The sequence below is a fragment of the Phascolarctos cinereus genome, unplaced genomic scaffold (genome assembly GCF_003287225.1).
Source record: "Phascolarctos cinereus isolate Bilbo 61053 unplaced genomic scaffold, phaCin_HiC Scaffold_8;HRSCAF=390, whole genome shotgun sequence".
NCBI lineage: Eukaryota > Metazoa > Chordata > Mammalia > Diprotodontia > Phascolarctidae > Phascolarctos > Phascolarctos cinereus.
The window spans coordinates 41204483-41226560 of NW_027556291.1; the positions used below are offsets into that span (position 1 = coordinate 41204483).

General features: G+C 43.2%; 1 protein-coding gene across 3 annotated transcripts in view; it reads right to left on the reverse strand.

The window, feature by feature from the left end:
• FHL1 (four and a half LIM domains 1) overlaps positions 1–22078 on the reverse strand; it is a 103990-nt gene that overhangs the window by 5958 nt on the left and 75954 nt on the right. Inside the window, exons 1-2 of one of the 3 annotated variants that reach the window (XM_078147731.1) lie at positions 16705–16723; positions 1234–1415 (exon numbers count right to left, since the gene is read on the reverse strand). In XM_078147731.1, coding sequence (XP_078003857.1) covers positions 1234–1389 — 156 coding nt within the window. In that variant the 5' untranslated portion in view covers positions 1390–1415; positions 16705–16723. Of the gene's footprint in view, positions 1–1233; positions 1416–3093; positions 3216–16704; positions 16724–22078 lie in introns of those variants that run through there. The other 2 variants (XM_020969787.2, XM_020969788.2) reach the window with 2 other exon arrangements.

Below are 22078 nucleotides of genomic sequence, written 5' to 3' on the forward strand. Positions count from 1 at the left end.
TTCAATTTCACATTGTTTTTCCCATTATGAGGTTATTATTACCTTGGAAACCCAATGAGTTTCCTACATTTCATGCAAGAAACCCAGCACGTGTTACCTCTCAATCTTAGAAAACCCCAAATAGTTAGAACCCACTAGAAGGTATCTGAATTCACCTAGGTTCTAAGAGATTTGCAGTGAGGCTCTATAACACCAAGTACATTTCCACCGGTGCAGGTTGCTCACATCTGAAAGCAGCCCTCATAGGTTGAAATGGCTTTAGAAAGTGATTTTAATTTATTTATACAGGGTCAGATCAGCTGTCTAGCTTTTGTACATAGGCACTAACATATAAGTATAATCTCACCTATGTAGAGGAAACAGTGTGGCCCTAAGGAGAAGGGCACCCCTCTAGTCAGGAGACCCACTGGAGTCTAGTCCTAGCTCTTTCAGGAACAAGCTGGGCGATCTTAGGCCACAGATGGTAGAATAAGAGAACTGGAAGGGACCTGAGGGGTTATTTAGTCCAAAGATGTCAGCTGACTCCCCCCAAAGTTCCATGGAGTAGTACAGAGTGGGGAAAGTGGGTTCAATTTGATAATAGGGGACCAAGGTTTTGAATCCTAGCTCTGTCACTTGCTGCCTATATGACCTTGGGAAATAATTCACTTTTGTGGGCCTCAGTTTCCACATCCATGGAATGGGATAATGCTAAGGTCCTCGGGATGGTAGGACTATGGCTCCCGGGGTAATCCTTTCCCCACCACCATCCCTTTGTATCTCTCTGAATTTCAGTGTCTTCACTGGGCCTAGAGGCAAGCCTGGTGATAATGATAAGTAACAGAATAGAGGTTCTACAAATGCAGGCTATTAAGCATTAGGCCAAGCGCTGCACTATGCACTGTGGAAAAGAACATTATTTCGATGTTCTGTGACTGTGGGTGCCTCCACTGGTAGAGTTTTCAATCCCTCTACCGAGAAGTGTTCTGTGGCCAATCAGGTGAAGAACCTTGAACTTGTGTTCCACTGATGCTACCCTTCAATAGAAGGAAGCCAGGGGAGAGTTTTTCCCATTAGTGTTATTCTTTTTTTTTTTTTAAGTGAGGCAATGGGGTTAAGTGACTTGCCCAGGGTCACACAGCTAGTGAGTGTTATGTGTCTGAGGCCGGATTTGAACTCGGGTCCTCCTGACTCCAGGGCTGGTGCTCTATTGGCACTGCGCCACCTCGCTGCCCCTATTAGTGTTATTCTTACCTTGGAGTCAGCCCCAATGGGTTTCCGGCATTCCACGCAAGTGTTGGCGCAGAACTTGTCAAAGCATTTCACACAGCAGTGACGGCCCTCCTTCTGTACATACTTCTTCCCTTGCAAAGGGTCCCTGCAGTAGTGGCAGTCAAACTTCTCAGACATGGTGCCCACTGTGTAGCCTCCAGGACCTGAGGGGGAAATGAAGGGAAATAATGAAGCTGAAACACCAGGAGATTCAGCAGAGGGGCTGTCACAGGCAATGAAGGCACAGATCCTGGCTGGGTGCCTGAGACTCTTTTAGTCTGATACCTAGGCAGAAAGATCCCTTGAATCCCTTCATATAGGCCAGCTTCCAATAGTCCTCCAAGATTGTGGCCTAGACTCATTCAAGCAATAAAAATGTAACGTGTAGTTTCACGTCCTTCAAGGTTTAAGAGTGGGCTGGGTTCACCAGCATACACTGAGGAGAGGTAGGCTTTAAGATATGCCTGAAAAGAGGGGACAGATACTTGACTAGTGTTTTCCCTATACCAAGCTAGGTGAGCCATGGCTTGCAGGTGGGGCTTAAGGACGCAAGTAGAAGAAGCTGGAAAAAAGCTGTACGCCCACAATGAAAATAGGAAGATTTCAGGGAGAACAGATGGATTCCTTTATATAGAGATGGAAAGGGAGGTAAAAGACGCCAGCTACCTTTAAGTCTTCCAATCAGGTCCTCTGTGTCTCACTTTCCCCATGTCTGCAAAACGGACCTGATTAATACTAATTGACCTAGATAGGTTTCCTGCAAAATTTCACAAGAGTCACACAGAACAAGACGGGGACCTTGTGAGGTTGTCTTCCTGGGCAGAATATTTGAAACCATACCAATAAGATCATCACGTAGAGCCTTCGGGGATGATTGCTGCGTCTGTCCCTTTTCCAAAAGCAATTCCACAAAAACATGTTACTGCCTAATAAGGAAAACTACCCATATGCAAAGAGTACCCCTTTCCCTGCCCAAGTGCACAGGTTCCTCATGGGCCTATCCTCGGCCCTTGAATCTTCTATTCTCTCTACGCTACCTTGGCAAATTCCATTTCTTCTCATGGTTTCAATTCCCCCATTCTGCAACACAGCCTTGATGTTTTTTGAACTTCAAACTTAACACTGTTTAAAAACATCACCTAGATGGCCCCTTAAACAATGTTCATCATCTTTCTCCTAGATCTGTTTTTCCTTCTGTTTCTGTCCTGGCATCACCTGCTCCATCTCCTGGAATATTCCTGACCTTGGAGGCTTCCTAACCTCACAAATCTTCCTTCTCACATCCACTTATATCTATCTTCGAGTCTCCTCTCTAAGATCAAATATTCCAACAAAAATGAACAAAGAGAAGTGGAATAACCCTGTATAGCTGCTTGCGAAATAGATAACAATAATAAATCTATAGAAGGACTGCCAATTAGCAAGCTTCTTGGTTTCCTCACCTACGAAGCGGAGACAGTGATACCTGCCTTGCCTACCCTACCAAGTTGTGGTCATGTGATAAATGCAAAAACATTTTATAAAACATAATCTGCCAAATACATGTGAAAAGAGTGTTTACATGATATATTTTAGATATATTTTATACCATATACTATTAATACTAGTCTGGACATTTTGCATGTGAATTACATTTTTCAAAATACAACTCCCCTTGTCCCTCCCCCCCAACTTCCCAACCAATTCAGTAAGCATTTTACTGAGCACCTCATTTGTGCCTGGCGGCATGCTGAGGGCTGGGGATCCTCTGCCCTCAAGGAGCTTTTCATTTATCTCATGCCCCAACCATCCAAAAGGTCCCAAACCAGAGAGAGAGAGACATAGAATTTGCTTTAAACAGACCTGCCTCCTGTGTTCTGCCTTCCTCCACAGGGAATCTGCATGCATGAAGTATATACCAGCTATTTAACTTATCCAGGTAATTCAGGAATTAAGCAGCTTATTTGCTTGGACTCCATCTACTTCTTTATGACGCAACAGGCATGCAATTCAGATGGAAAGAATGAAAAACAGATAAGGCCCAGTACTCACCACTGATTTCCAGCTACATTGACTGCCCTAGTGCCTTCTGGTTTTTTATACAAACACATGCCAAAGTTGTTTGGTGACGTTGCCATGGACAACCAAACTGCACAGAGGGAGCTCAGGAAACCACACCCTGTCTCAGAGTTAACTTGGCAAAAACTGCTTGAACTCTCCTTTGGAACCAAGGCCAGAAAGTGAAACCACTGGAAATGCCAGTGTTTCTGATCGGTAAATAGCAACTTCATAAGGATGATAAACGTTAAAACACTAAAGGTCAGCTAAGTGCTGTGCATACATTTTTATCCTTAGACAAATCAGAGTCATAGATTTAGATTTGGGAAGGACCTTAGAGGTCACCTAGTTGAACTCATTTTACAGATGAGGAAACTGAGGCTTAGAGGAGGGAAGTGATTCAAGGTCTTACAACTAAAAGCTGAAATTCAAACCTAGTTTGAAAAGATCCAGATCTTTTCCATAATGTATCCAGTAGACCCTTATTCAGTAGCCCAGCACCATTCTCTCTTTGGGAAAGGTGTGTAAGGTGGGGTGGCCTGCCCTAAGGTGAAAAGTACAATAGTTAAAGTATCTGAAGGGCTACCAAGGTGGAAAGGGGATTCAACTTGCTCTGCTTGGCCCTAGAGGGTAGAGGAATTCCATAGTGGAACGGGGCTGTCTCAAGAAGTAGTAGCTTCCTCATCACTGAAGGCCCCCAAGCAAAGCACATAATATTTGTAAAGTGCCTGGCACATAGGAGCTGCCATGTAAATGCTGAGCCCCTTCCCCATTCAAGCAGAGGCTGGACACCCACTTATTCAAAGATGTGCTATAGTAGGGATTCTTGGTCAGTTACAAGTTTGATTAGATGGCCAATGAGGTCCCTTTCAATTCTGTGATTCTACCATACAATCTATAAATTACACATACATAGTAGTAATAACAACAGTAAGTGTGATTTCATATATCTTGTGATTCTGTGGCCAAGTGGGGAAATAATCCTGCAGTTTAGAGCATAAATCAGCCTTTGCAGCCTTTGCCAATGATGTAGTTAGGACAACACAGGCTTGAGCCAAGTACAAAGAGCAATGAGAAAAGATGGGAAATGTGCCCCAATTGATATAAGAGTAAGGAGATGAAATCACTATTTGAAAATTATTAAAAACCCAATTAACAGAAGATAGGAGGAACCTTCAATTCTAGACCCAGTTTTGATCTTGGACAAGTCCCTTCCCTTCCCAGGGCCTCAGTTTCCCCACATATAAAATAAAGAGTTCATGGCATATACAGGGTAGAAAGCCAGGAGTCAGGCCTGCCTTTAAGACCCACCTCTGACCAATCAATTGGCAATGTGAGCCTGAGCAAATCAATCACTGGGTTTGTGCCCTGTGTCCCCTACCCCCAGGCAACTAAGCTTCTCCAAATGAATTTAGTGGAAAAAAACACTTGGTTTGGAGTCAGAGGACCTGGTTGTTAAAATTGTAGATCTAGAGCTGACTCATGTCTCAATGAATTTTTGTCCCAGAGCCTAAAAAAGTCATTCAACAGTCAACAAGCAATTATTAAATATTTACTGACAGACACATGGTGGGTGGGTACTTAATAAAATCCCACTTGTTGATTGCCTGATTCACAGAATCACAGAATTTGAGAGTTGAAAGGCACTTGTGTAGCCATTTGGCCCAACCCATGGGCTCCGTGCTACAACATGCCCCCAAATGGGTCATCTAACGACTGCTTTAAGACCCATTCCATGCTTAGATTCCTAAAATCTAGCCACTGCTTGGATTCTTATAATCTAGCCACTGCTTACCCATGTTCAGACTCCTTAAGAGTCTGCCCAACATGGATGTTCTAATAAACCTAGTCTTTGGCTGAAAAAAAAAAAAAAAGACCCATTCCACTTTTCCAAACTCACTGTTTGGAAGTTTGTCCTGACATCAAACCTAAATCTACCTCCCCCTGTGCCTTCCACCCACCGCTCCCAGTTCTACCCTCTGGGGCTAAGCAGAACAAGTCAAAAATCCCTTCCATATACAGCAGCCTTCCAAATACTTAAAGGCAAGATGTAGTCTTAGCTTTTATATTTCATGATTCTATCCACAAAGCAGGGGAAGGGGGCAGAAAGTGTAGAGGAATCAAAGGAAAGGAAATGTGAGCTGATTTTTTTAATGATCTCTTTTGTGTCATAAAAGGAGTGAAATATCGATGTTCCCCCAATTCTAGATAATTGTGAAATGAAGCAAGTAGCTGGTGACGGTCGTCTCAGAGGCCACTTGCTTCACACACAGACTCATTTATCAAGCCCTCAAAGACACTCCAACTTTTCCCTCTGAGAAGTACAAGTCGTTTTGACAACATGCTCCTGAAGCTTGTTACAACTTTAGCTTTTCCCTACAAAGACCACAAAAAACATTGCCTTTTATGCAACTTGGATTGAGGGAGAGAGAAGCTAATCTCAGACCAAATAACCAGCAGACCTCAGCAATGTTTTCTGGAAGGACTTTTGCTAGGGCAGGCCTGGTGGGTTGTACCAGCCCTGAGAAGGTTCATTTGATGCCTAGGTACTCTGAAGATGACGGTGAAATTAGAATCTAGCTACTTACACTCTTTGGAAATCTACAGAAAGCATTTCAAAAAGTTTTTTCCATTAGCCTTTTGTGTGTGTGTGTGTATAAAAAGATAAGCTCTTCATTTCAGGGGTCATATATATACATACATGATAAGCTCTTCATTTCAGGAGTCATCTAGACCAGTCCTCTTCACTTTCTAGTTGAGAGAAATTGAGTCAGACGTTAAAGACTTTGCCTGAAGTCCTAAAGCTAACAAGTGGCCGAACCAACATTTGGATCCAAATTCATGGGCTGACTCCAAATCGAGGGATCTTCACACATGGAAAAAAGGGAAAACCTCTTAAAATTCATTCTTGTGACTTTCCTTGTCACCTAAAATCCCTGCACTGAGATTATGCAGTCACCAAGGGTTTGCAAGCTTCTGGTTCAAAGCCAAGGGGAGAAACAAATATCCAAGAGCAATAAATTATTAATATTTTTAAAATACCATTTGGCAGGAAAATCGAATTTGTCAGATGAGAGACTTCCTGCTATCAGTCAGTGACCACAGCTTCTCACGCTTTTAAAGAGCATCATCTTGGCTCACACTGGAAAATTCCCTGTTCTTTTTAAGCCATTAATAAAAAGTGCAGATGACTCATTTTAATTGCCCTTTCGATGCCTTTATAAAGAACAAGTTGATTTCCAATCGTTTTCAGATAAAAGTACTATGACTGGGGCACTCCCTGGCTCATGAGACTCTGGTGGGTCATCCTGACCCATCTGGCCTTGAATTTCAAGCCCGTCACAATCCAGCTCCAACTTCTCTTTCCAGACCGATTTCTCCCTTTCACACCCTTTATGGTCCATCCAGTCAAACTAGACTCTTTGGTATTCCTTACACACAACATTCTATCTCCTATTTACAGGTCTTTGAATGAACTGGCCCCTATTTTGTGAAATGCTTTCCCTGCTCACCTTTGTTTCTTGGAATTCCTACCTCCATTCAAGGCTGAGATCCAGTGGCAATTCCTGATGTCCCCAATTGTTAGCAGTGGTTGCTCTAAATAAGTTACTCTATACTTCCCTTCTATTGGGTAATGACTTAGCTGTGTACATGTTTCCCACCAGCATAATGTATGCTTCCTGAGAGCAGGGACCCTTTTTGACTTTGATAAATTCTTGTTGAATTGAATTGGGCATACAACAGCATCCATTACAAAAGAAAGGAATGTTAGAATGTGAAGCTATGCAAACCAATCACCAGCCAATTACCAGCCTAGACATAAGACCCTGTTTCACTGCCTCCTATCATTTGAAGGGAAAATGAACTGATCCTACCCCCAACAGGCGAAGTCCCAGCCAAGTGGTACTTGCCCAATACAGTAGTGGTTCCAAGTCTGCTGCCATTTCCCAGCCTCTCTCATTTCAGGCAGCTCTACCCTCCACTCCCTCTATATCCATTGGGTCCTCTGGTCCCCATTCAGTAACCAAGACCTCTTTCCCCCCAGCTTCCTCGCACTCTTTCTATCTTACCCTCATGGAAAGCTGACATCCTCTAGAAGACTCCAAATCCTGTGTTGGGTGTTCCTCTTATACCTGTGGCACGGGTGAAAGAACAAGCACAGTCCAGGCCCTCCATCCATCCAAATCCTTGCTGCAGCTATCTACTAGCCTCCGGGTCATTTATTTTCTCAGGGAGTTTAGTACCTGCATCACAATCTGTCCCCATTCCTGCCCTCAACTTAGGGATTTCAGTATACACGCTGATATACTCTCTATGTGCGTGCTGATGACCTCCTTGTTCATGAACCTTCTCAACTCACTTGACCTCCATCTTCATTTCACCTCAGCCGCACACATACTTATCCAATCATTCAGGCAAGAAATTTGCACAATTGCTCAGAAAGTGACTAAAATGTGTACACCCTCTGATCTAGAGATCTCACTGCCACACATATATTCCGAGAAGGTCAAAGACAGAAAGGTCCCACAAACACATACAGTGGCACCTCTGGCAGTAGCAAAGGAGTAGACACAAACACATGTCCCACAATTGGGGAATAGCTAAACAAACTGGGGTATGTAACTGCAAAAGAATAACACACCTCCCCATAAGAAATGATGAATAGAAGGAACCATGGATACTTTTGCTGTTACAAGGGATGGCTCTCTGGATGGGGGAGAGAAATATTCAGCATTTTTACCTGGGCAAATTGCTTCCCCTCCCTGGGCCTCAGTTTCTCCCTCTGTAAAATGAAGGGATTGGACTAGGGGGCCCTTTGGGATCAAGCTCTAGGATCCTATGAGCCAATAAGCCAAGACAGGCAGAGGTCTAGCAGCTTTGACGAGAAAGGACTTCAATGCTGATCACTCCAATGCTCTTTGGCCAAATCATTCGGCAAAGAAAAGAAGCGACAGAGAAAGTCAAGTTATTTGAGCACAGAAATGTCTGGCAGTTCCTTTTTCTTTTATCAGAAAAGTAAAATAACAGAGAAGGGAAAGAATGGATTTTTTTCTCTTCTCTTTGGCTCACTTTTCTTGTCCTCCAGTGCTTAATTAGACATTTATCCTTTGTGAAAGGAATTCCCTTAGGAATCTATAATGCTACGAACTGAAATGGGAAGCCTCTCAACTTGCCCAAACTTTCAGATGTATTAACCCTGGAGAAAAAGATGTTATCGATCACCAAGTGAAAGTAGCCACAAAAGCCAATTGCCATATGGCAGGTATGAGTACTGGGAGATGAGAGGAGAAGCTGCCCCAAAGTGGACTAGCCTCCTTAAAAGGTCATGGGCTTCCTCCTCCCTGGCTTCATGGTCAGACAGAAGGGAGATCAGATGCCTCTGTAGAATACTAGGCAATTTCCTATCTAGACAATGAGGACAATCATCACTATTAATAATAACAGCTGATATTGATAGAATGTCTTAAGATTTGTGAAGTGGTCTCTACGCCTTTATCTTATTTGAGCTTAACAAAAACAGCTTCACTTTGATCCTGTCATTTATTACTTGTGTGATCTTGGGCAAGCAATTTAATCACTCTGTGCCTCAGTTTCCTCAGCTATAAAAATGAAGGAGCTGGACTGGATGACCTCTAAGGTCTCTTCTAGCTCTAAACCTAGGATCCCATGAACAATGCATTGAGATAGGGTCTGTCATCATTCCTACATTTCAGATGAGGAAACCCAGCCTGGAGGGCTTAAGTGCCGTGCTCAGAGTCACATGGCTGGTCAATGTCAGAGGCAAGTCCAGCAATTATCCACAAGTGTTCCAGGCCATCCTTATAAGGGGCAAGATATTTGTTCCAAGACATCAACTAGCACTAGTACTAGCAGCATTCTGTACTATAGATTTCAAAAATAAGTGGTAGGATGGTTTCATTACCACACAAAACCTCCCACCTGTACGAACATTAGCAATCCTATGGACAACGCACCCAAAAGTCAATGTGAATGTAATAGGAGGGCGATGGCAGTGGCCAAGTTTCACTTCAGTGAGTCTCTGTTTCCCTTCTTCATCTCTGCTTTTTGGTAGGAGAGAGGAAGTCTAGGAAAAGAGCCCAGGGCTGAACAGTCAAATGACCACCCAACTCCAACAATGAGGAACACTCAGGAAAATGGCGCTGCTCTGATTCACTGAAATCATCTGGCTGATGGTTAGCCAGATGCTCTTTTCCGTTTCAAATTGTCTTTGACATTTGAGTCCTCTTTCCTGCTGAAATGATGGCATCTTTCTTGACAGCTCACCATGTCAAAGGGACACAGGCTTTCGTTCCTTACACCCACTTCTCATTCTGGAGAGCCCAGTATGAAGATGTAGTAGGTATAGGATATTCTGCTTATCTGTACAATACAGACACAGTTTATTTGGAATCAGAGGAGTTGCATTCAAATGCCACCAATATTGAGTCACTCGACCTGTCCAAGCCTTGGTTTCCTCATAAAACGAGAGGGTTAGACTAAATACACGCTAAGGTCCATTCCAGTTCTAAACCTGTGATTCTAGGAGCTCGTTTTCTTCAGCTTCTTTCTCCTAAAATTGGAGCACTACAAGAAATTCTGGTCAACTGAAAAATCTGGTTAATTGAGGGTTTACTGTGAAACCCCATCACCAGCTCCAAAGAAATGATCTGAATCAAAATGGCTGAAAGCAGTAGCTAAAGCCAGGGATGTGTAAATTCTGCTGAGATACCAAAATGCAAATGAGAGACCATGAAACAGGAGTTCAAGGCCTGGCACAGAATAATAGCCACTTAACAAATGAATGGAGGCCACTTCCTATAAATCAGGATGAGGAACAAAGGATGGGAATTATAGGGAAAGAGAACAAGTGTTCATTAAGCACCTACTGTGTGTCAAGCACTATGCTAAGTGCTTTACAAATATTATAGTGAAGTATGTTTTGGCTGGATGTCAAGAAAAATTTGCTAATGATCAGTGCTATCCCCAAGTGGAAGAGGCTGCCTCCAAAGTGGTGGGTGGCCTTGAAGCATAAACTATACGGTTGACCACTTAATATGCTAAGGATATGCTATCTTTAATCAATATCATTCTTCTTCAGCTTTGAGTTGGAATGGATGAGGACCAAGGGTCCAGCCAAATTTCAAATGTCCATGATTCCCAAGATAATTATGGGTGAGAACAGTCAGGGCTGACCTTACAGATATGGGCTGGGTCCTGAAGGAGAAGGGAACTCTAGGAGGTTGGAAAGCATGAGCAAAGCTTAGGGCCAGGAACATCCAAGGTATGTGTGGGGGACAGTAAAGACACTAGGGGACTTATCTGGGGGCAGAGGAGGCCCCAAAATCCCCTCCACAAGGTGTGGTCTATATGGGTCTGTGGCCCAGAACACCAAGCAGAGGAGTTTGGCCTTCAGCGGGGAGTTGACTGGGAGTCAGTGTAAGTTCTGAGCAGGGGTTTGGCATGATGAAACTAGCATTTTCAGAAGACTTACAGGTTAGGAGATTCTGAGCTGGGGGGGGGGCTTGAAAGGTCATCTAGTTTAATCCCCTACTGTACAGAGAGGTCATGTGACCCCATGAAGGTCACATGGGTAATCAAGTGGCAGATTCAGGGTTCAAACTTGGCTCCTCTTACTCTGAACACAAGTTTTTCTCTAGGCTATACTGCCCCAATTACCTGCATAGGCTAGGAGGAGGATGAGGATCAGAATCAGCAAGATCGGTTAAAAGGTTGTTATAGTAACATAAGGCTGAGTAGAGAAGGCCTGAGACAAGGCTGGTGATGGCAGAAACTCTCTAAACATCTGTTAGGCACATGGAATATGCTTCTATTCCAGCAGCTCCTGGAGGCCAGGGTTCAGTTCTTGTACTTCACCTAGCAGGGTCCAGTATGGAGAAGACACCCAATAAAGGTTCATTGTCTGACAGACAGCAACACTAGGTGGCTTTTAAATGCCTTTCCTTAAATACCAGAGGCAACATTCCAGTTCAGAGTCCTTAGCCTGAGGGCCCGGACCTTGGCCCTCTTTCTTTTCCCTAACTTCTAACTGATACTGAGCATTTCCTTCAACAATCTCCAAACCCAATTCTGAGAATCAGTCCACAGACTTTACCAGGCAGCCAAGAGGTCATTCTGGATGGCCACACGCTACTCTAGTAGGTAGAGGTCCAACCCAGAAGTCAGGAAGGTATGGATTCCTGTCTGACACACGTAAGCTGTGGAACACGAGCAAGGCATCTCCCTTTTGGAGATGCCTTGCAGATGTGTGGTTGGGGGGGGTGGGTTATGGTGACTCTACAGGGCCCACCTTAGAGACAAGAAGATCCGGACTCAAGCCATGTCTCTGATGCTTACTAGGCCCAGCATTACTCCTCAAAGCTCAGGCGACTCCAGATTACAGAAAACACACACAGATACACACAGACAGACACCAACATCTGTTTGGGGGCAAAAGAGCTTAGTGGATACAATTTGCTTGAAATATGAAAGACGTGGGTTCAAATTTTCTCTCTAGGGGCAGCTAAGTGGCACAGTGGATAGAGCACCGGCCCTGGAGTCAGGAGGACCTAAGTTCAAATCCGGCCTCAGACACATAACACTCACTAGCTGTGTGACTCTGGGCAAGTCACTTAACCCCATTGCCTAGCCAAAAAAAAAAAATTCTCTCTCTAATATTTATTAGCCATGTAACCATAGGCCCTTGGCCTCATCTGTACAATGGGCTAATAGCAGCTGGAACACCTCCCTCCCAGGGTTGTGAGGCTCCAATGTTATCATGTATGCAAAGTGCTACAGAAATGTTAGCAATGATTATGAACACTTTTTGTTATGGAAACGAACACTTCTCCAGGGCTTTGTTCCCCCCCCCCCCAAAAAAAAAGCCAATAGGAGAGTTTTTGAATTTAGGTGTTGGGAGTCAAATCCACAGCCATCTCAGGGTTCAGTAGATTAGAATACAGTTGGAGATAGACCCAAGTTTTCTACTCAGTTGTTCAGTCCTTTTTCCAAAAGGACAGCCTGCGTTTCTTTCAATGGCTTTTGCTACGGAGATATCATTCCTCACTTAACTAGTAAGTTTCCTCTTTAAGAAAATTCCTGAAATACATCCACCATATCTCAGTTAAAACAAGCTGAATTGTGTGTATGTAAATAATATTACAATAGATGACTTTTCAGGTAAATCCTTCATTTTGGGGGACTGAACTCGTGATTAGAGAATAAATAGATACAAAATGCCCTCCCCAAACACACACACACACACACACACACACACACACACACACACACACACACACACTCATGTGGGGCAGTGATACTTATCTTCTCATGTATATCATTTCAAGTGACCCCAAATATGAATATGTAAATGTGATTATTATAATCAATTTGTTTATAGTTTTTCTAACTATGTGCTTTCCCCCAAGTAGCTCAATGAGTGGGAATAGATATAGAAAAATCATTTTCTGCAGGTTATTTTGGGTCTGCTAATTGCTGTATCCCACATCAGTGTGCCACTCACACTAAAAACAAATATAGGTCTCTAATGAAAGAGCATTTACATTGCTTTACTGAAAATATCCAACAAATTATATTAAAACCTCTGGTGATGAAAAGGGCAGTTGTGCAGCAGTGGTGGTAATGTACCTGGAGACTTAATAAAAATGGAGTGGACCTTCGCCTATGATGAGGTATGACCATATACCACCAAGACTAATTCCACGAGACCCACATATGGGAAGGTACCTGTGGGGCACCATCAACACCAAGCAAGACTCATGCTCTTGAGTTTTCTCTCCTTTGAGTGACAGCTGGTGTTACTAATCGGGGTACTGGGCTATGCTAGGATTTCATAGCTCCTCTCCCTCTTCCCCTTCCCCATACATACCTCCCCCACTATCCTGCCATTCCTACTGTTAGTTACTCCTTTAGCTGCTCTCAAATTCAGTGATTTAAAAGCATTGAAGATCCCTGTTCAAATATAGGTATGTTATCTAAAAGGAGGACCATACACATTAGGGTTACCATACCATTAGCATTCATTAACTCAATGAGAATTAAGGTCTTCAGGGACCGGGCCACAAGAAAAGTAGACTTGCCTGGGAGGGGGGGTGAGGGGGTGAGGGAGGTAGTCAATGGAGCCTACAGCTCTGGATGCTAGTCACAGGTTGTGGGCTGGAAGTAGATATCATCCTTAGAGGTCAGTCCGCCTAACCCCACCATTTTACAGATGAGCAAACTAAGACCCAGGGAGGTTATGTGCCTTAATAAGTAGCAGTGCCAGGATTTGAACCCATGTCCTCAGGTTTTCAAATCCAGCACTTTCCATTGTACCATACTGAAAATGGCATTTTAATTTTTTTTCCTGTGGTGCTGATTTTTTTTTTTGGGGGGGGTAAATAGTATTTTATTTTTTCCAATTACATGTAAAGATAGTTTTCAACTTTCATTTTTTATAAGATTTTCAGTTTCAATTTTTTTTCTCCCTCCCTCCCCTCCAAGATGGCAAGCAATCTGATATAGGTCACATATGTGCAATCATATATATATATTTCCACATTAGTCATATTATGAGAGAAGAAACAGAACAAAAAGGAAAAGCCACCAAAAAAAGAAGTGAAAATAGTATACTTAGATGTGCATTCAGCCTCCATAGTTCTTCCTCTGGATGTGGATAGCAGAAAATGACACTTTTAAATGGAAAGGACTGATATTAAGCTAACTTCTATACTATCAGCCACACTCAGGGGCTCCATTTTAAAAGAATCTCCTTTTAAGACACAAATACCCTGGGGAAGGGGCACATCCTATGCCTTTATTAATCATGAATGCCTTAGAATTGTTTCAGAGTTTAGGAGAAGCCAAAGGAGCCAGAGCAGGAATGAGACTCAGGAGAGGCTCTAACAGGCAGTAAGGGAAGTGGCAGGGGATTCATTTTATTGGGAACGTGTCCAATCACCTCCACCAGCTCATAAGCCACTGGCATCTCCCCAGTACCTACCTAGCAAGACGTGTACAGTTGTTGTTCAGTCACATCCGACTCTTCAGGTCCCCACTGGGGGCTTTTAGGAACTCGATAAATGTGTGCTGTTTGTTGACTAAGTGAGGACAGAGAACACAGACTAAGTTTACCTACTTCACAATTTTGCTCGGTTCCCTTTGGTATTGACAGTTTAGAGGACTGTGTCTAATCTCAACTTGTTCTCTCCCCTAACACCTAGAGAGCCCACTGTTCTGGGCCCAGCAGACACTTGAGGCTCATCTGTCTTTACTGTTCTAACCAATTCGCTTCCTCTCTTGGGGCCTTAGTTTCCTCACCTGTTAGCTGAGGGGGTCAGACTAGGCTCTATAATGACTCTTTCTAGCTCCAAGGTCAAGGATCCTGTGAACTAAGCGAAGCAGGCCAATTGCTTCTCAAAATATAGCGTTAAAGAAATCCCTCCCACTAAATGCACTGTGGTTGTTTTGGGGGTTTGTGTATTTCAGAGGAAAGAAGAGCTGGGCCTGTCAGAGGAAAAAAAAGCATGCAGACAATCGCAATGCTCTGGCTATATAACTGCCCCCAAATTATTTATAAGGGATAGCAAGGGTGGGCAGAGACTTAGTGGGGAGCCAAATGCCTGAAACATTTTGCATTTGCCTTTATCAACTCCATTAACTCCACCGTGTGTCAGCCCTGGACAGCTCTTTAAAGCTAAAGGGATTTGATGGCTGTGTGAATGCCATAAGTAACTGTATACCAGTGGGCGGGCGGGCCGGCAGGCCAGCCACTAGGGACATGGCTTCCTTTGGCCCTATGACTTGCCTGTCAAAGCTCAAGTGGAGGAGGGAGAACTATTGAATGTTGTTCATCAAACAAGGAAGGAACCGTGTTCTTATTCTCAAGGGCCTATTTTAAGCACAGACACACAAAAGCCACTAGCAAAAGTTAGGCAGTTGTTCCATGTAGACCACACCTAATTTAGGGTCACATTGCATCCTCTCTCCCATTCTATCAAGTTTCTGAATTTACATTCCTAGTACAAAGCTAGAATTATATTTCCTGAAATAGGTTTTTCCCCTCTAATTTCACAGGGGAGCTGAATACAAGTTGATCCAATTTACTCCAAGAATGAATGGCCCGTTCAAGCTGTACTTACCCCTTCTGGATTTATAGAGGCCACAGTCACACCTGGGGACCTGGTATAATTTATAACCCAAAATGAAGGCATGCTGGAAATGTGGCACCTTTTAAATCAACTTCAGCATTTAATAACTCAGCTATTTAATTAATAAATGAAATCAAATGTTCCTCCACCAATTACCAAACACCAAAGGTGTACCAAGGCAAGTCAGAGCTGAATAATTTCCCCACACCCAAAGACTGTGTATATTAGCTGATTAACACAATCTCAAGTATGTGGTCCTGGGGTCCAAAGAGTGGCTCCTTTGTAATAAAAGGCGTTGCTTTTATGCACCTAGGAATAAGGGAAGCATTAACCATTAATGCCTGCAAAAGGTGGCTTAGGATAGTGTTAGTAAGGGAAAAAAACAGCAAAAGAATTTTCCATAGCATCCTGTCTTATCTAACTAGTTATTGAATAGCAATGTAAAACTTGGTAAAACAGCTGTACCATGAAAGTGGCACAGATTTCCTCTTTCTTCTCCTCTAATCCTTGCCATCCAACTGTCTTCCCTGGACCTCTGGCTCTCAGAGAAAAAGTTGCTTTTTGGGTAAAAAATGGCACAAAGGGGCTGTGTCTTCCCAAAAGACTCATCCTGGAAGGGGAGAAGCAGCAGGCTGACTTCGGGGAAAAAAAAACAAACAACCTAACAAACCAGGATGGCCCCTCAATCACCCTGTGGGACCACTGCCTCCATCGGATAAGTGCATTGACATCCATTCCTCTGCCTCCCTGCCCCACTCCATATTCCAGTCCCCTTCTAGAAACTTTACAATCAGCTTCAAAGTCAAAATGAAGAGGAAATTTTACCAAAAGTAAAAATACACACAGAACTAGATTGCAAACTTACTCAAAACAAAAAACAAACCAACAATGTCTAAGCCCTTGCCCTCTGGCTTTACAAGAAGATGTCTACATCTTTTGATTAGAATGAATGCAAAAATCTGTTATCATATTTGCACGTTTGAAATTCATTGATTCAACAAGTATTTCTGAGCTGCCTACTGCATCCAAGCCCTGGGGATAAAAAGATGAAATGAAATCTCTTCTCTATCTGTATCACTCAGCATATGACCTTTGCCTGCGTGATAACAATTCCCTAACTAATACTAACTCTAAGGCAGGCAACATCAATGATGAAATCTACAAGCCTAAAATCTTTGAATCCTCCCATTTTTCCCAGTCAAGTCCATTTCCTGATGTAAATCACCATTGTCAGAAAATCATATAAAAGAGCACCCCAGGCTCTCCTTACCCGAGTGTCTCTGGGAAGCCATGCTTTAGAGAGCAACTTCCCCAGCAGTGCCCAGGTCACTGTTGCCACTATCTCAGCTGATAAGAATATGGCTCATTTGATAACATACATTTAAGGGGAGGCTATTAATACAAAAATAACTAAGAGCAGATGTCCCCACCCCTCCCAAGAGATCACAACCTTAATCCCACTAGAAAATTCTTACCATTTTAGGTGATCCCAGGGAGAAGAATAGGATCCAGTAAAAATACCAAACACTACATATAAATACCTGGGGAACAACTCAGCATCCAAATTAGCTCCAAGGCCGGGAGTGGCCCCAGAGAAAGCCGTCCCTCTCCTGGAGTAACACTTGGCCTTGGCCTGGGCATAGTTCATTGCTAAGCCAGCCTTATTAATTTGCTTTATAGATCCAAAGTGTTCGGCTCTACTCCACAGAAGTAATATATTTTTGTTGAAAATCATTTTAGTGTATAAACTCGACTACAGTTAGTACAATAAAACTGGGATTTAGACAGAACTATAAAGATTAGAGATGCTTAAACTCACAGCCTGCCTACTATGGATACCAGCGCATGAGAAGAAAAGCCTAATACGGGGAAAATTCCATTCATGGAAAATGCCTAACTTCTCAAGTATCCTTTAAAGCAGATAACCAAAGGGGGCATATGCTATGGGTACGACACAGACATCTCAGGTCCCAAACAAGCAAAATGAAGCTCTACTGGTGAAAACAGCAGCTCCATGGACTGTTAGAGCTTTTTTTTCCTAAAGCCACCCCAAAATTGAGCTCTTTGGGCCATGGCTTGGAACCAAAGCAGAAAACGTTCTTTTCCTCTCATATTAAAACCACTGCATGTACGTGTGGAAGGCTTTGTGCAGTTGTGGTCAGACCTGGAGATTCAGAACGATAATGTAGTGATTGAGGGGCCAAGGACAGACTAAAAAGATGAGTTGGGAAAACCAAAAGCTTGGCTGAATGCTACAAAATCGTCATCGAATCACATAATAGGTATGATGAACATGCCCTTGCTCACCAACTCCTGGAATACCAGAATGGGGAACTATTAGATTCCTTGAAGTTATTTGTCTATCTCCCCCAAGTGCATCATACATAATAGCTTTAAAAATGGATTTCTTTTGTCTTTACAACAGCTTGATTTCTAAATATAATCCCCCTCCCCTTTCCTACTCAGAGAACCATTTCCTTGTAACAAAGAATAAAAAAGAAAAGTGGGGAAAATTGGTTTAGCAAAACAAACAAAGCCATCAACTGTCCAACAGAACATCCAATGTACAACACCCATAGGACCCCACCTCCACAAAGAGAGAGGTTCCTTTGCTTAACAAATGTCAGTCAAATGAATGAATGAATTCTTTGAAATTTGAAAGCTCAATTTAGGACAAATAACAATGACAACTTTATCTGAGTGTAGGAGTCAAAAGTAAAAGATTCTTTAGAGGTACCATATCTGATTGGTCACCAAGTCTCGTCTACAACATCTCTCACGACTGTTCTCTTCTCTCTAGTTCAGGCCCTCATTGCCTCTTAATTGAGCTCCTAACTAGGCTTCCTGACTAGTCTTCCTGTGTCCAGCTTCTCTAATCCCTCCTCCACAAAAAACCCCATCTTCTCCCATTCAGAAGGGACATCAGAGGCCATCTGATCCAACCCATACCTGAAAAAACCAATCAGCCCTCCAACAAGTGATCTTCTAGCCTCTACTTGGGAACCACTAGGGAGGGGGGCCCCATCACCTCCCAAGGCAGCCCATTCTACTTTGAGATAGCTCTAATTGGAAGGAAGGTTTTCCCGACACCCAGCCTAAATATGCATCCTTGCAATTTCTACCCATTACCCACTGAGGCCAAACAGAACAAGATAACCCCTCTTCTATGAAACAACAGCTTTTTGAGTACTTGAAGAAAGCTACTGTGTCTCCCCCAAGGATTTTCTTGTCTGTGCGGAACATCCACAGTTTCTTCAGTCGATTCTCATATGACATGGACCTGAGGCCCTTCACTATTCTACCTGACATTCTGGATATTCTCTGGCTCATCGATGTCCTTAAACTTGAGTGTCCAGAACTAACCGTGCCACTCCAGAAGTGGTTGGACCGAGACAGAGTAGAGGAGGCTTCTTTCTTTCCACGGGTATGCCTCTTTTACTGAAGCCTGAAATTGCATCAGTCTACTGGGGAGCCCCTCATTTGGAACTTGCTTTTGCATACAAATTGTTGTCTAGCCTCTCCCATTTTACACTTGGAAAGTTGGCTTTCTGAACCCCAAGGTAGAACTTCACATCAACCCCTCTTGAGTTGCCTTTGATTTGATTTGGCCCAATGCTGTAGCCCACTGAGATCCCTTGGGAGCCCAATTCTTTCATCTGCTTATGTCAGTCATCTGCTTCTTTGCTTTGAGTCTTCTATAAATTGGGAAATTAGCCTTTCAAGAGCTTCGTTTTAGCTCTCAGCAAGACACACATCTTTGTGTGCAACCAACAGCTTTCAAGATGCCCCTCTGATGTTCTGAACTCTAAGATGCTGAAAATGTTTTCATGTAGGAGCCAATTTTCCATTTTAAGCTGTGAGTCAGAAGTATTTTCTTTTAGGAAATAAAGTTCCTTCTTTAAGCACCAGATGCATTTTTTTTAAGTACATCAAATAGGCTAAGGAAAATGAAGACAAAAGGAAGAAATGAAGGAAAACTGGGCTTATCACCTGCATAAAGTTCATCTAACTTGGAATGTCAGGGTCAGAGAAGACCATAGACAGCATCCAGTCCAATCCCTTCATTTGCCAGAGGAAGGTCCTGAGGCTCAGAAAGGGGGAGTGACTTGATCTCAGAAGATCAAGGAAGAACACTGGGTGGAAGTTGTAGAGTGGTCAATTTCAGATCAACATAAAGAAGAACTTCCTGACAATGAGAATCATCCCCAAGTGGAATGGGCTGCCCCATTATAAGGCGTGTTCTCCAAAGACTAAATGACGAAGAGTCAAGGATATGGTAGAAAGAGCCTTGTTTGGGTCCAGTGGGAATTCATGATCACCACAGTTCTTGCGTCATCTATGAGTCTATGCTTTCCTAAGGTCACAGCCGGGAAATCCTTAGCAGAGACAGAAGTGGAATGCAGGTCTTCCGACTGCCACTTCAAGGCTCTTTCCTCTCCATTCAGTTGACCCCATCAGAAGTATAGCTGTGCTGCTCCATGAACCACAAGTATCCCTGATAGCCTGATACTCGCTGACCACAAGGGAGTTGGTCACATCCAAAGAGACTGTGAGTTGGGAGCCTGCCCTCAGAGTAACTGAATTTGCTTGGCCTTGCAATTCACACCTATTAGGTAACTATGGCTCTTTGGAAAAGACATGATTCATGACCTCTGCTTGATGTTAACACCTGACCTACCTCAACTGCTGCCAATTTCCACAATTATCAAACTACTCCTTTCCCAAGACAAGAAAGACCAGGGCCCTTGCATAGTCAGAAGCAAACTCCTCAGGCAGACAGTTGGCAAAAGTCACATTTCTCATCTTGATGTACTGGTTTGCCCAAATCTTCTGTGAGACAGAATCTGAAGCATCTCTGGTCTCATTCAGACCCTAAGCCAAGCCCATAACACAGAACCAGCCACTGATTTCATTGGCAAGGCTGGTTCCTTGATATTTCATGGAAGCATTCCAGGAATCCCTCCAGTTTTTCATACCCTGATGTATTTCAGAATCACTTTTCCCCCAAACATAATGGTTCATAAATATTAATCCTAGACATCCAAAAAACCCCTCAGTTCGCTCCTGTGTCAACTTGCCTGAAAACCACATTAGCTCATTGTCGACATTCTACCGTTTCACTACTTTGACCACTAAATTATAAAGAGGGCTGTCTGGTACCTCAGTAAGCAATGCCCTTCCTCACCCAGGGAGGGGGAGAAGGGGAACCCAAGACGCAACTCTGACTTCTCTCAGACAGTGTCATAGTGAGGTCACATTACAGCTACGATTGTGGGGCTTCTTTCCAAAGTCTGCCACCTCCCAAGCACCACTGGGAGGATCAAACTCCAAACATCCAGGGCCATGCAAGCCCACAAGTCAAACACAGCGAATTCAGCAGCCCACTTGGCGTGTACCTCCAGAGTTCCCAGTTGACATCCCAGCTTCTGGTTCCATCTCTCCTTTAGGGATGCAAGGTCCAAATACTTGGATACTTCTTGGACATTCCTAATGTCCCAGAACAAAAGGAGAACGATACAAGGTCTTTGTGGATTTTTCTTTCACCTTTTTCTTTCTCTCCTTGTACTACTTGGCTTCATGCCTTCAATTAATCAATTTATTCACTGCTTTTTCTCCTCCTGACATATACCTCCTTACTTGCTAATAGTCATCCCAGAACAGTAGCCCAGTGTTTGTTCCCTGCTGGTCCACTTGGGATTTCCCTCTTCTATACTCTCTAGATAATAGGAATTGGTCATTCTAATTAGGACCAATTCATCCCATTCAAGCTTGATGTCCTTCAAGGTAAAAACCAAACAAGACCAAATAATGGAAGGAAGATGGAAGGGTAAAAATTCTCCATTTCCAGCTGGTCACTAGTCTCCTCCAGGGCTGTTCCTACTCACAGACCTGTAGCTTCATTTCCAGTTCCCTACTCTTCAGTCCCAGAATCTGCAGCCTCACCTTCCCTCCCATGATGAAATGGTCAGGCTAGCCACAACCTACTTTCTTCTCAACTGTAGGTGAATCTCACTTCAATCTACTGTGTACCCAAAGACTCCAGCAACTATTAGGGGCAACTACAGGGTCTAGAGAAAAAGGAAAAGGTGAAGGATGGAGAAAGGAACAGGAAGGAGCCTTCTGAGCCTCTAGTTTCCTATTGTTCCCAATGGGAAAAAGCCTTAGCAAAACCTTTTCTGGTGACTGGAACACATCTACCACAGTCTCCTTTTCTCCCTCGGACAATGCTGGATAAACATTTTTTTTGGATCCCCTTTTCTAGACTCCATACAGAAACGCCCTCCCCCTTCTTTTCTGCCAATTATCTGGGTCAAGTAAAAATTGGTTAAAGCACATCCTTCATTACAGTAGTTACATTTAAATCTCCTTCATGAGATCTTGAAAAACATCTTGATGAAAACTGGGAAACACTCTAGTCTCAACAGAAATACCTCTCACTTTACCTTGCCCCCAGAAACAACCCGTTTGGGGTTTGCACCCCTCTGTGCACCAACTACAAAGTTGTGTCTTGATGATGGATCCTTAGTAAATGAAAATTGTGTGGTTCACAAGTCCTATCAAGAAGCCAGGGTCATCAAATTATTTTGATGGGGATAACACTTCTAATCGAGGTAGTCTTCCTAAAATAATTCATCTTCAGAACA